The sequence below is a fragment of the Leishmania braziliensis genome, chromosome 13, assembly GCF_000002845.2.
Source record: "Leishmania braziliensis MHOM/BR/75/M2904 complete genome, chromosome 13".
Lineage (NCBI taxonomy): Eukaryota > Euglenozoa > Kinetoplastea > Trypanosomatida > Trypanosomatidae > Leishmania > Leishmania braziliensis.
The window spans coordinates 430,779-444,533 of NC_009305.2; the positions used below are offsets into that span (position 1 = coordinate 430,779).

The 13,755-nt window shown below is 59.8% G+C and overlaps 4 protein-coding genes across 4 annotated transcripts; all 4 read right to left on the minus strand.

Annotated features, from left to right (window-relative positions):
- Positions 1-1,990: 1,990 nt before the first annotated feature.
- LBRM_13_1190 (conserved hypothetical protein) lies at positions 1,991-2,731 on the minus strand (the record flags this gene model as incomplete). Its single annotated transcript, XM_001563210.2, has 1 exon — positions 1,991-2,731. One exon carries the CDS (start codon positions 2,729-2,731, stop codon positions 1,991-1,993), a length of 741 nt encoding a protein of 246 aa, XP_001563260.1.
- Positions 2,732-3,701: 970 nt separating this feature from the next.
- LBRM_13_1200 (conserved hypothetical protein) lies at positions 3,702-5,588 on the minus strand (the record flags this gene model as incomplete). Its single annotated transcript, XM_001563211.1, has 1 exon — positions 3,702-5,588. The coding sequence occupies one exon, from the start codon at positions 5,586-5,588 to the stop codon at positions 3,702-3,704; it is 1,887 nt and encodes a 628-aa protein (XP_001563261.1).
- A 500-nt stretch (positions 5,589-6,088) lies between these two features.
- On the minus strand, positions 6,089-11,137 carry LBRM_13_1210 (conserved hypothetical protein; the record flags this gene model as incomplete). The annotated part of the gene is made up of 1 exon (XM_001563212.2): positions 6,089-11,137. One exon carries the CDS (start codon positions 11,135-11,137, stop codon positions 6,089-6,091), a length of 5,049 nt encoding a protein of 1,682 aa, XP_001563262.2.
- A 1,391-nt stretch (positions 11,138-12,528) lies between these two features.
- Positions 12,529-13,233, minus strand: LBRM_13_1220 (programmed cell death 6 protein-like protein; the record flags this gene model as incomplete). The annotated part of the gene is made up of 1 exon (XM_001563213.1): positions 12,529-13,233. The coding sequence occupies one exon, from the start codon at positions 13,231-13,233 to the stop codon at positions 12,529-12,531; it is 705 nt and encodes a 234-aa protein (XP_001563263.1).
- Positions 13,234-13,755: the final 522 nt, after the last annotated feature.

The window sequence follows — 13,755 nt, forward strand, 5'->3', positions numbered from 1 at the left end:
AGGAGAGTGGCAACGTCTTTTGAGCTCTTCTGCGCAGCTCAAATGGCCGCCACAGCAAGTGAAAGCCAAGTGGAAAAAGGGGGCGTGTGGGTGAGGTGATATGAGGGCGGGAGTGGGGGGTGGGGTGGGCAGCACCAGCAATGTACGCGCCTGCACACGTAGAACTTTGCTCACGCGACTGTGACTCAAGCGGAAGAACGCAAAACGGAAAAAAGACAAAGCAACAGAAAAGGGCTTTTCCTTGACGCATACACACACACGCACACACACGCGCACACACAGGCACACACAGGCACAGAGTCCAATGAAGGGATAGCGAGAGCAGCTAATGCGGAACAACCACAGCAATAAACGAGCCACAGAAGCAGCGAGGCGGAATGGAAGGAGGAACGAGGGCGAAGAAGAGAAGAGAAGGTGCAGGAATGATAGTGGTGGTGATAGGCTGTCGGACAAGGGCAGACGCAGTGGGGTGGAGGACAGCACGCTGACGATTCTGCAAGAGCGGTGGGGGCGGGGCAGAGGAAAAGAAGTCCCACACAAAGAGGGAGACAGGGAGGACGCCGTGGGAAAGGGATGTATGGAGGTGAGGCATTGCAGCTCACCGCAATGCACGGGTAGGCGTGGCGATGTGAAGATCGCGCCATTTTACATCCGCTTCTTCCACTCTTGTTGGGAACCCACGCTGAGACGGGTATCGTACTCGAGCCTCCCCGTTGTGGATGTCCAAAAAAAAAAAACATTTTTGTTATTTCGTGTGACGCGGAGACACTGCAGTCCTTTTCAGGTCGCTTTTTTTTCCCATCTTTACCGTGCGACTCGATCTCCCCCATGAGGATGCCGACCACCTCTGTGCGCGGTACCTCAGAGTCAGGCGACCACGATGGGAAGTGGTCAGAGCAATGTGCCGCTGTGGATGCCAGCAGTCGGGCCCTGAATGACGTTGCGCTGGAGTGAGCAGCGACAGAGAGCACATTTATGCTACCCCTATTACATGGCAAAGCGGTAAGGCGACTCGAAGCAAATCTCACCCAGCCCTGACACCCCACTGTTGTGGGAAGCCTGAGCCACGCCTCGGGAGGTGCACCAAGTGGCGACTTGTGAAGCAGGGGTGGGTAGAATGGGAAGCAGTGGCCGTATTCAGGTGACCGAGATGGCGCTGCTGTAATGCGCGTACCTACGGCTGCTTCACACACTACGCGATGACCCTGTGGCAGTTCGGGTAGAGTGGAGTCGAACTCATGTGATGTATGGCAAAGAATGGAAAATGTTTCCACTGTGTCTACTCCACCCTCAGACATGCCAACAAAGACCCGCACAGAACCCCAGCTCACCCACGCGTCTGCCGCACTGCGGCCTAAAACGCGGGTCGGCTGGGACGAACTGCCTGCCGCCAGATCGAGCCATGTGTCTAGCGGGCTCTTCTCATACCTCCTCGTCTCTTCTTCGGATGCGTGCTGCGTGATTAGCAAGCATCGCCATATCCAACGGACAAGTGATTCAGGCACGAGGGTGCAGGCCTGTGCATCTTTGGACGAAGTCAAGGCCTTAGTTGGGAAATCCCCCTATAAAGCGGCTATGTCTCGCTACCTCGTCTTTCCCTGTCGTTTTCTCTGATGATGCGGCGGCTCTTCGGTGCGGACACCACTTGGCTCTTGAAAAAAAAAAAAAAAAAAGACACACACACACGGGCCAGTATGTCTATTGTGCGCCTGCATGTTCCCGTGGGATGGCCGTGCGGAGAGGGCGTCGTGGCGCCGGCGATGGTGCGCGTTTGTGACTCGATCATAAGAGAGTTGCCCCTGTCGGCAACACACCACCTCCATCCGGAGAGAGCAGCGGCGAGCGCCTCTCCGCATTGCGCACACAAAACCCGCTTCCCTTTCTCTCTGAGAGATACGCCTTGGACACGCAGTGACGGAGGAGCGGCGACACAGCGGTGAAGCCAAGGAAAAAGCCGCGGCACGGAGAGTTTCACAAAAGAAAGGGGCTATCATGCGGACTGCTCAGTACGAGGCCGCTTCGTCACGGTTGCGCCATCGCACTTCGGTGCCCCTTTGCACGTGAGCACGTCTGCCGTAACGTGCCGCACCAACGCACGGACAAACTCGCTGAGAAGCACCATTCGTTGACAGCATCGCACCTTGGCTTCTGCGTCCTGCCGTGCCATCGTCTCTAGCTCGCGGATGCGAACCCTGCATCGCTCGAGGCGTGGCCCCATCTCCTCCTCTGCCAGCAGTGCACGCACGTCTACCGGCAGCTGCGCCACATTCGGTGTGGGCTCTGAAACGCCTCGCGGCACCGCCGCCAGCGTGGGTGGGGTGCGACTGACCAGTGCCATGTACTCGCTGAGGGTGACGAGCTCGCGCGTGTGTTGGCGCAGGAGGTGCTCGTAGCGGCGTGCCTGTAGTGCCTCAATCTGAAGACGCATGGGCAGCTCTGCGCACCGCATCTGTACGTACCGCAGCAGCTCACTGGCGACTACCGGCTGGAGGCTTGCCGATGTACCTTCCACCTTATTCGTTGCGCCGGCAGCGGAGGGTGGGAAAGTGGGGTCTGCTCTAAGCGAGCACCGCACAGCACTCCAGTCCTCTGAAGTGAGGAGCGAGAGCGAGGTGAGCGGGGCGGCGGCAGGGGAGGGACCCGGCGTCGTCGAGGCAGCCGTGCTGCGCAGGCGCTGGCGCACCTCAACCTCTACCTTCGCGAGGATATTGGCGATAAGAGCAGAGGACATGTGACCTGTAGTCCATGTGTTGTTTGTTTACTTTGTTTGCGGCTCCTGCGGATACGGCAGTCGCTTACGTGTATCGGTGGATTGTCGTCGCTTCGTTGTCCGCATCCTTCGTCAATGCTCACCACCAACAACACCGCGCGCACACAGACGCACACACGGGCAAGGAGCGGAGACACGCGTAGTAGCGAAAACAAAAAGGCTCTGTGGGAGGGGAGGGGTGCGTGAGTGCTACCCAAACTCCCCCTGCACGTATGGGTGAAGACGGCTAGGGGGATGCATGAATCACCGATAGAAAAGGAGGAGAGAAGGAAGGGAGGGAGGTGGGAGAAACAGAAAGCTGCGACACAACTCACCTTCAGGCCTTTGGGCAGAACTTGAACGTGCTGCGTGTCGATGGCTTGTGTGGGAGATGGAAGGAGGGGAAAGGATTAGGGTGGTGGAGGAGAGAGAGAGATAAGCATCGACACCACACTCTCCCCCCAGCGTACCCGAGAGGACACGACAATGTACACCACTCCTGAGCATAGGCACGCATACACGTATCGAATACAACACGCTCTTCTGTTGCTTCTCCACCTCCCCCCCTCCCCTTGTCGTTTGGTTCTACGCACAACTGAGGGTCGGGTCAGTAAGGCAAAGGTGAAAGTGGAGACGATACCCGCACAGTAAGAATGCCTTGATCAAGGGAGAGAGAATACGAGAGAGAGAGAGAGCTCGGGGGAGGGATGGGACGGGAGGGAGACCCTAAGGGGACATTGGTTTGCAATCAAATCAGGTAAGGAGAGCGCAAAGGAGAGGAGGAGGGAGATGTGAGCTGTACATCAAACGCGCCTTTTCGGGTGAGCCTGCCGCTGCCGCCGCTCGAAGAAGCAGAGAGCGATACCTCACCCACACTTTGCCTCCGTCCACCACACGCGCATCCGCAGCCAAAGAAGAGGACAGAGAAGGGCGTGTAGCCCACAGCAGACACTTAGCGACGCGGAGGCGGCTTCGGCACGTGCTCTGACGCACTCGAGCACTTCTTAGAGTTCCCTTCGGTCTTCCCCAGTGGGTGGGTGGATGTGAAGGAGGTCGACGGTGCCCATTTTCCATCAACAGCAGGGCTGACATTCGCCCCGGCGGCTGCCGGTGGAGCTACAGGGGCACCTGTCACGACATGAATGCTGGTCGGTGTACCTTTTCTATGCACACCACTGTTGCGATAGCGGTCGAGGTCTTTTGCGTGGGACTCCTTCTCAAGCAAAGTCAACGACTCGGTGTACGCTGGGGTGTGCGCCTGCAGCCTCTGCTGTAACCGGCGCCGTCGGTCTTGCTGCAACGCCTGCGCCGTCTGAAGCACCCGGGACACATCGTCCCAGTGCGCTGCCAAGTCGCGCAGCAGCCGTGCCTGACTCACTTCCTGGGTGAACTGCAGGTTACGGTAGAGCTGAAGGGTGTCGCTTCGCGCACCGTAAAACTCAGACACATCAGCCGTGCTGTAGGCGGGCGGCGTTACCTTCAACTCTGCTGGTGCTTCCGTCGTTGCAGCTCCTGGCTGTGTGTGCTCATTACCGGCGGTGCTGCGGTTGAAGTGAGGGGGCGACGTGGAAAGCGTGTCAACCACCTTCAGGCTTTCCGGTGCGGCATCAGCGGCGCGCCGCAGCATCAGCTGATGTACCAAACGGGCCTGCTCCTCCTCCAGCAAAGCGGCTTTGCTCGCCTTCCCAGCGCTCTGTGATCGAATAGAGAGCTCTGCGCCACCGCTGCTAGAGAGGGAGTCAGACGATGCGGGGCTATGGCAAGGGTGCATGTGCGGCACACTTGCTCGAAGGCTGGCTGCACGAGCAGCTTCCACGGCGTCGTGCACACGCCTAATGGCGATAGATCTGGGTCGAGACGGTAGAGCGCCGGTGGACTGCCGCACAAGCGCGTCACTCACATCGCTTTCAGTGCTGCTGTCACTGTGCTGCACCACCTCCTCGCCGTCGTCAATGTCTACGTCGTCGAGCCGCTCGAGCAGTGGGCAGGCGGCGCACATCTGCTGCACGTACGTGCGGGGCTGCTTTCCTCCATCGACATCACTCGCTCTCCCACCGCACCGGTACCAACATGGGTTGTCGGAGAGGTTCAGACTTTTAAGGCACAGGCAAGGGAGCTCGTTGCGCAGCAGTACGTCCACCGAGGAACTCAGGTTGTTGTGGCTCACGTCGAGGTAGAAGAGGTTGTCCAGCTGCTGCAGTGGAGCGAGCGAGGTGAGTTGGTTGTGGTGCACCACCAACACCCGGAGTTGAGAGAGCAGCTCAACGCCTTCCAGGCTAGTCAGTGCGTTGTGCTGAAGATACACATGCGTGGCGTTCAAGAAACACTGGATGGAGGCAACGGAGGTGAGCTGCCTAGCTGGAAGATCAACGTATCGTGTCTGCAGTGCGGCATCGGCAATGCCTGCTACGCCGCCCACCAGGTTGTCTTTCTCTAGCACCTGTGTGATACCGTAGCGAGTACTGTTGTCCGGAGTAGCTGGCTTCGGCTCAGGGAAGAGCCCTGCAGACGACAGCCACCTTGCCAGTGTTGTGGACGCGAAGGTGGAGGATTGCCATCGATTGACAGGCACCACAGCACATCGAGGTGGAAGGCCCTCGACGTCACTGCTGTCGAAGCGCTCACATGTCGGCGCGCAGCGTGACATGATAAGTGTACTTCCGTTCTTACCGGCGGATGGCGCAGTGCTTGATGAAGCGGCCCCGGTCTCTCTGGGGTGGCCCTCGTGCTCCTGCTGGGTGCCTGCTAAAAATGCTGCCAGCTCCGCTTCATCGGGGTCGGCGAGGCTGAGCGAGGCGTAGTAGGCCATCTCCTCCGCCGTGAGGTGGGGGATGGACATGAGCCTAGGCTGGTGTGTTTGGGAGTGGAAACGTGTACATGCGTGTATATGAGCTGAATAGGCGGCTTGTGGTCATGGCGGTGTCGCCTCAGACGTCTCGTTGGTCGCCGTTGGGGAGGTGGGCGTGATGGAGTGGAGGCGGAGCAACAAAATAGAAGGAAATGAGCGGGGCTGGAGCGACGTCATCTACACCGCAGCGATGGCGACCGAAAGAGGCGGTGGCGGTGGCAACAAGGAGGGAAGGAGGGGAGGGGGGAGAGGCGCAGCTTCGGGGGGGATGTCGTGGGCGACACAAGCAGAAAAGAAAGTTCCACACGCTCGACCCGTCGCTTGTTCTCATGCCGCCATCCCGTGCACCGCCTCCCCACTCCCCTGTGTACGCACGACCACGACCATCGCCTTCTACCGTTACAGTTTTGGCATCTCTTGTGTACCTCACTTGGATGGACAGGAGGCATGACGCACGTCTGCATGACTGAAACGTTACCGGCGAACATGCGTCACCGAAAGTGAAATGACAGTGTCTCCTCATCGGTGCCGTAGTACCGATTGAAAGTCAGCCGCACGACCAGCGGCTGCAGATGTGCGGCGAGGGCGGACGGGTGATGCTCCGCCGCGGCAGACACCGTCGCGACGAGGGCCTCGACGGCATTGCGAGTGCAATTGCGGATGTGCGACGCAGGAAGGCGCGAGGGATCGAGTGCCACTTCGAGTGTCCGCTGCACCGCCGCACGTACGGCCTCGGCGGCAGGGGATTGCATGCCTCGCTCCCGCACGTTCAGCGCAACCGGCGGGCGAGCCGGGAACGACACAAGGTATAGCTCCAGTAGAAGCGCATCCAGCTGGTAGCACAGCTCCATGCAGGAGAGCAGCACCGGCGACGAGCTCATGGCCTTGGCGAGCAGGCGCTCCAAGTCATACACGACCCGCATCGAGACATTCTGGGTGAAGGAGAGCAGCTGGCCCACAGCGAAGTTGAGCGTATAGTAGGCACTTCCCATGCCTCGCGATACACACTGCAGGTGCTGCATCGCACTCTGTCCTGGCGGGCCCATTGATTGGGCTATCTGTGCGTCCTGCGTGTCGCGTTCGTGCAGCTGCTTCTGGTGGGCCTGCAGTGTGATGTGGGCGTAGTAGAGGGCGCATTGGTAGCCAAAAGCGTAACTCCACACATCGGCGAGCGCAATACCAGTCGAGCCCGCGACCACTGAAGGCACCGGTGATGCGCGCCTTTCCCCTGCACCGCCTTCCTCCACGTAGAGGCGCCGGCGGCGCTGCCAAAAGTATGTCTGGTAGCTGCGCTCTGTCGTGCCCGTCAAGGGCTCCACGTACATGCTCAAGTCTCGCGGCTGCAAAATGCACTCGAAGGCGTCGGGGAAGGCAAAGCTCAACTGGAAGGACGCGAACACGTCGAGCATGTCCTCTACAACGGAAGGGCTGCTGTGCCCTTCCTCCCCCTCTTTCCCTTGCCTACCCTGCAGCCCCGAAGCAGTGGGAGTATCGGCAGTCGTCATGCTCGGTGCTGCCGCACCACCGCCGACCCTCGCGGGGAGCACAGAGAGCCGCACCAGCTCGCTGAAGCGCTTCCCGCGCAGCGCGTCGGCGAAGACGGCAGAAATAACCGGAGCGGCGGTGCCGAGCCGGCCGTACGCCCCCACCCCGCCATCCTCGCCCTGACGTACCCACCATCGCGGCACTCGGTGCAGTTGCTCCAGGAATCCGTGAACGAGCCTCTCCTGGTCGCGGCAGAGGGCGACGTCAACGAGTAGCTTCGTCGCATGAATAAAGGAGCACGCAGCGGTGTTGCTGCGGCCCACGAGCCCATTTCTGGCAAGTCCATTGAATGCCGCAAGGGGTCCAAGCGGTAGCGGTTCTGCTGGAGTCGTCGTATCCACTGGTTGTTGCTGCTGCTGCTGCTGTTGTTGTTGTGCCTCGTGCGCTGGTTCATGCAGAGAACGTGGATAAAAACAGCCGCCTCCTCTGTCACCTCCACCAACAACCGTATGCAGTGAGCGTGTGAACAGCGCTTGCAAACGGCGTTCCTGCAGCCGCTGCACCGCCACACCAATGGGGATGAGCAGCGCCGTCGTGACCCAGCGTGCACACGGGATGGTGACGTTGATCCACAGCTGATGGGAGCGTCGCTTCCGCTGCGCCAGGCTTCGCTGGCTAAATTTTGTGCCACCGTCATCGACCGCATCCAGGAATTTCGCCTCCTCTTCAGCGAGGATGTTCGTGAAGCGCACGTCTGGGATGGTGGCCGACTCACTAATAGAGAGTGTCCAGAGCGATATGCCGCGCCGACGCAGCACCCCGCTACCCTCATCGCCGCTGTCACCGCCGTCATCATCATCGTTGTCCTCAAAAGTGGCTGTAGCATTCGTGTCGCCGGATCGTATGCGTGAGTGGGGCCTCCCACACCCCACGCCTCCGCCAGCTACCCTGCGCTGCCCCGGATAAAATGCGGGTGATGATGAAGCCAGACATCCCTGCTCCTCGGTGAAGTTCAACACACCACCGTCACCACGGCGTTGCTGCCACTGCTGTTGCCCTGTCAAGCCCTCCGCCAGCATGGTGACGAATCCGAGTGGAATTGTTGTGGGAAAGTACGCGTAGTGCAATGCACCGGTGCTGCCGCTAGCGTTGCTGCTCCCCGTTGCGTCGACTGCCGCCACGGCCGTGCTTGGCGCTGCAGCTTGCACGACGCGGCGGTGGACGTCCTGATTCTGTTGAGCGTAAGCCACGATAGCAGAGACGGCGCCACTTCCCGCTTGGTCACCGTCGCCAGGGTTGTCGCCTTGACGGTCGCCGGCTTCGTACATTATGTAGTGCAGAATTTCCTTAACACTCTTCGTGCGCCAAAGCTGACATGACGTCGTTCCAGCTGGAGTGCTCGAGGTTGCCGACATGGCTGTTGCCGTCGTCGCTGTGTGGCCCTTCACACTGGTCAGTGCAGCTGAGATGCGTCGTGAAGGCATTGGGGTTCGCGAGAGAGCGACTTGCCTGTGCCGACGCGTGAAGCTGGCGAGACTACGCAGCACAAACGTGCGGGCCGACGCAAGGGCGACTCTTGCAACGTACTGCCCGGAGGCTTCCCCCACGCAACGACTCCTTCTACCGGCGCCCGCTTGGCGAGGAGCCGACACCCACGACGTAACAACAGGGTCACAGCTTCGACCAGCGCTCAATGGCAACGGTTCTCTTGTGGGCTGTGCCACACCCCTTCCGTTCTCTCCCGCGCCGACGGAGGCGGCGACGTCGTCGGCGTTATAGTACCCGACGCAGTTCAGCAGCAGGGAGAGAATGTCTGTCGGGCAGCGGCGGCTGGCGTCGCCGATGCGCACGTGGGAGAAGGAAGAGCGAAACAGCCGTGGTAGCTGTCGTCGCCACACTGGCGGATCGATGCCGCGGACAAAGCCAAAAATGGCTGCTGTGCAGAGCAGCACGTACGGCCACGAGGTGTAGAGCAGCATCATGACGTAGAGGCGGTAGAGGTCCATCGTCGACGTGTCCTGGAAGGCGCTGGCCTGAATGATGAGTGTGTCAAGGAGGCGAGCGGCCAACAAGGCGCACGAAGACGACCGCGGCGGCGCCTGTCCTCCAGCGGGATGAGCTTCGGCCCCTCTTGTGGTCGACGCAGGCCTCGACGTGTCACTTGGTCTGTTGAAGCTCGCAAGCCCTTCAAAGCAGCCGCTTTTCACTACCAGCACGTGGCAGCGCTGCAGCGGCGCAATGTTCTCACGAACGGCCGTCACGAGGTCGGCCAGTGAGCACGACACGGGCAGTACTGTAAGCGGCACACCGGAAGATGCAGCGGTGTACGAACCAGTGCCGAGGGGGTACTGCCTCCCACCCCCTGCGTAGGGCGTCTCTTCATCCCTCTTGTAAAGGCCGGGCCGTACACTCCCCGCGAGAAGAGGAGACGGCTGCGGTCCGTTAAGATGCGACACCGCTACAGCACCTTCACACACCACTAGCAAGTACTCCTGCACCTGCAGCACCCATCGGCAAAAGTCGGTGCTCAGCTGCCGCAGGACCGAGCACAGCCGCTTTAGAGACCGCACTGCGGCTATCTCCAACGCCACCGATGCGTCCTGTATACCTTTGCACTCCGCTGTGACATTAGAAGTGAAGATGCCGTGCGCTTCAGCGAGGTCCCCTGCGGCGTGGTGACCGAGTACCAGCTCGCACTCACGTACATGGTTGTCGACCGCTGCCACGACATTAGCCACCTCCAGAAGCTGCCCCAGCACCCCCAAGAACGTGGGCGACCACGCCTTGGCAGCTGCCTCAGTCAGCACAGCTTCCCGCATCCTCCACTGACCTCTATAAGAAGCGGGGGAGGGGCCAGCATGTTCGCCGTCACGTGAGCCACCCTTGTCTGCGCACATCTCGCAACTTGCCGTGGGGTGCTGGCGTAGGGCACAAAGCACGTCGAAGAGCACCGCTCGCTGGCGAGCGAGACAGTCCTCCTGCGCAGCGGCGACCGCGCGATGAGCCGTGCGTGGTGACGTTGAGGAGGGACGACCGCCGGGCCCGCCCCGCGTCATGATGGTTGTCGACAAGCGCTTCTTCCCTTGGGCAGCAGCGGCGGTGTCTGTAGGCGGCGGCAGCTGGAACATGAATGCAGAGCTGACCCACTCCGGAGCTACAGCACCAGAGTGATTGACCGCCGAAGAGAGAGAAGAGAATGAGTAAGACGGAGGAGCACACGGCAATGTCGTGTTTTTCAGTCGCTTCGCAAGTACGTGACCGGCCACTCCTCGCACGACTGCACCTTTACGCGAAAGTGTTGCGGTGCTTCCGCGCGGCTGTGCGACAGGCTCCGGCTTCCAGGAAGGGTGAGGAAGATGCGTAGACGTGTGAGACGGCGAGGCGCCTTGCGGTAGTACACCCCCCTCGTCTACTGTGGAGGGGATGGAGATGAGCGCGTCAGGGAACAAAGGGCTGTGTAAGGGCCGAGGACGCAGCATCAGCGGCCGCGTGACGTTGCCTTGCAGAGGGGTGGGGAGGCCTGCGGCAACCGCAGCGGCCGGATCGACGCTTCGCAGGCTGTAAGAGTGGTGGTGGTGGCTTTTGACAGTAGCGGTGTTTCTCTCACTGACTGCAGCGCCGTATGGTGATGCCTTAAAGGGGCAACTCACCGACTTGGACGTGGGCGGCGAGGACGAGCGGGGCGATGAGGAGCCGGAAGACGATGAAGCCTGACAGGCCTCAAAATACTCGTCCAGGCTGACATCCACCGCCTCGGTTACCACGGTGGCGGCAGTGTGCGACAGGCGCAGCGTTGAGGGCGACAATGATGACGTCATCCTCGCGTATCTGCGCGTGTGGCACACCACTACTGATGAGCCTATGCGCGCTTTTTCTTTGTTCGCCTTCCGCCCGCTTCTCTCTGTGTGTGTGTGTGTGTGCGTCTTACGGAGTAGATGCGTGAGTAGAGGACCCAACGGTGTGAAGCCACGGTACGAGGGGTATCTGTGGACGCGGGATGCTTGTATGCGTATGACTCTGCAGGTAAGGTCCGAGATTTGTCTGTGTCTATGCATGTGCGTGGCTAGTGCGTGCGTATCCCCACTGCTCTTGCCTTGACTTTATACGCGGAGAGGGGCGTCGAGGTGAGTCGGGGGCGGCATCAATGACTTTCAGTAGTAAGAAGCGACCCCCAAAGGGAAGTTCACTTGCGCACGCCGGCGCTATTGAGAGGAGGGTTGGTGGTGGTGGTGGGGGGGGGGGGGCTGGGTCGATGAATAGGGGGTGAGGCAGATAAGAAGAGGAGTGGAGAGGAAAGGGGTAAGAGGAGGGGTGATGGCAACAGTGAAAGAGCGGTAAGCTACTCAGATTGATATGTACGAGTATGGATGTGCCAGCGCATGGTGAGGGCATCGACTAGCAGACAGACAGAGAGAGAGATGCGTGTGGCACTTGAGAAGAGGTGCCCCCCTCCCCCCACAACAGCACCACGTTGGAGGGGCGCGCACCACACAATTCGAGAGCACACCCGCCTATGCGCCATGTTGGAGGTAATGTGGCCGTTTTGCCCCTCCCCTCCGTTTGTCTTTGTTTTGCTCTACCGAACTCGATAACGCAGTGACTGAAGAGACTGGTGAAAGGCGAGAGAGAGGAGGAGGGGGAAGTGCTCGAGGAAGAGAGAGAGGGAGTATGGCGGGGAGGAAGAGAGGGTTGTCGAGAGAAGCCACAATTTCCTCAAGAGACAAACCCCCCTTCTCCCTCTCTGTCCCCTTCCTCTTCCTCCACCCACGCAGAGTCACACGAAGGAGACTAACACGGGCCCTCTTCCACATCACCACATTACCTTACTCATACTCACACACGCACAGAGAAGGGGGAAGGGCTGAGATGGTCGTGGAAGGGGGTGGGTGGTGCTAGAGGACAGGGAGGGAGGGGAGCGACACATGAGCAGAGCATACTTCCTCCAATACATGTGAAATAATTCCCGTTCTTTGGTGGGCAAGGGGGGTGGGGGAGAAACAAGGATTGTGCGTTCCCGGAGTGAGCATGAAGCGAGACTGAGACGGAAAGCGAAGCTGTAGCGAGAGAAACGCAAAGAGAGAGGGAGGGATGTACAGAGGATGCGAGGCAGTGAGGGGGGGAGGGGCGGAAACAAGCGAGGGGGGGTGACCAGAATTGGCCGCGCATCACACAGAATCGGAAAAAGAAAGAAAAGAGGTGCGGAGTAGATGTCGCACCAGAATAATAAAGTGAAGCGCCAAAGGAGAACGTCAATAATAACGAGCCAACTAACGTGCTACACACGCACACGCACGCCGACGCTGTGGCGATGCATCCGAGTGGCTCACAGGAGAGAGACAGAAAGGCAGAGAAGGAATCCCCTTTGCTTACCGCTGCTTCCTTCCTTCTCCCGCACCCCCCTCTCTTCCCCAATTCACCGACTCTCACTCTGACTGGCTCCACTAGCCTACAGGATGGAGACACTGCCCCCGACGAAGGTGTCAAAGGTGAATGTGACCTGCCCCGTGCGCTCGCGGTCGTAAAAGGCGAAGACGTTTCGCACCTTCGAAATAAAGATGGAGAGCTCCACATAGTCATCAAAGCCAAGGCTGCCGCGGCGATGACGGTCAAACTTGCGCATCAAGGCTTGGAACGTCGGCTCCGAGATACGATAACCGCTCGCCGTGAGGGCGGCGCGCACCTCGTTGCCGTCGAGCCGACCATCACCGCTAGAGTCGCGCTGGCGGAAGCCGTTCTTCATGTTCATAATGAACTGATGGAGTTCCCTGAACTCGTTAAAGCTGATCGTGCCGCTTCCATCTTTGTCGTACATGTGCAACAGCTTCTCCGTTGTGGCGAGGCTGAACGGCATACCGGCAGACGACAGTGCTGTGCTCAGCTCCGGCACGCTGATAGTACCGCTACCATCTGTGTCGACCGCGCGGAACCATTCCATTAGCTCTGGGTTGTTGTTCATCTGGTCAGCTACAGGGGCGTACACACCGGTAGAAGTCGAGCTCGGGGGTTGCACGCCGCCTTGGGCGTATTGAGCGTTGTAAGGCAGCGGCGTCGTCACGGGCGGCTGACTGTAGACCCCCGCCGCCGCAGGAGGCTGGGTGTGTTGCGCGGGCGGTTGATTGTAGCGGGGGTTTGCGTTATATAGGTACGCCATGCTGATGCGAACACAGCTTAGACGAGACACAAGCAATACGAGAATTCTTGGTAGCTGAAGAAAGAAGGCGGGGCGAAATAGAGCAAACGTGAAGCGCGGAGGAAAGGAGAGCGGGCAGAGGTGGGGGGGGGGGGGCGAGAGATGTCGCCGAGATGCCAGCACACACGTACACGCCGAAACGCACGCCTGCATCCTGAGGAAGGATGCCAACGCCTGCCATTGCGTTCCATCGAGGTGGGTTCACGGGCACGCATGTATGCGTGTATCGTGTGTCTATGGCGGAGGTTGCTATTGCTTCTTGAGTGTAGTGCGCGCCGCAGAGAAGTTGGCCGCACCCCCTTGGGGGGAGGGGGATACAGGCCAGGGACAGGAGCAAGGGGAAGAGGGGGTGCCAATGGATAAAAAGTACACCACACGGGGACTCCAAGGCAATTGCGGTGGTAAGATGGATGGATGGAGAGAGAGAGGGAGCCAGTCAGGGAAAACACCTTTGGGCCACAGAAGAAGGGTGATGAGGACACA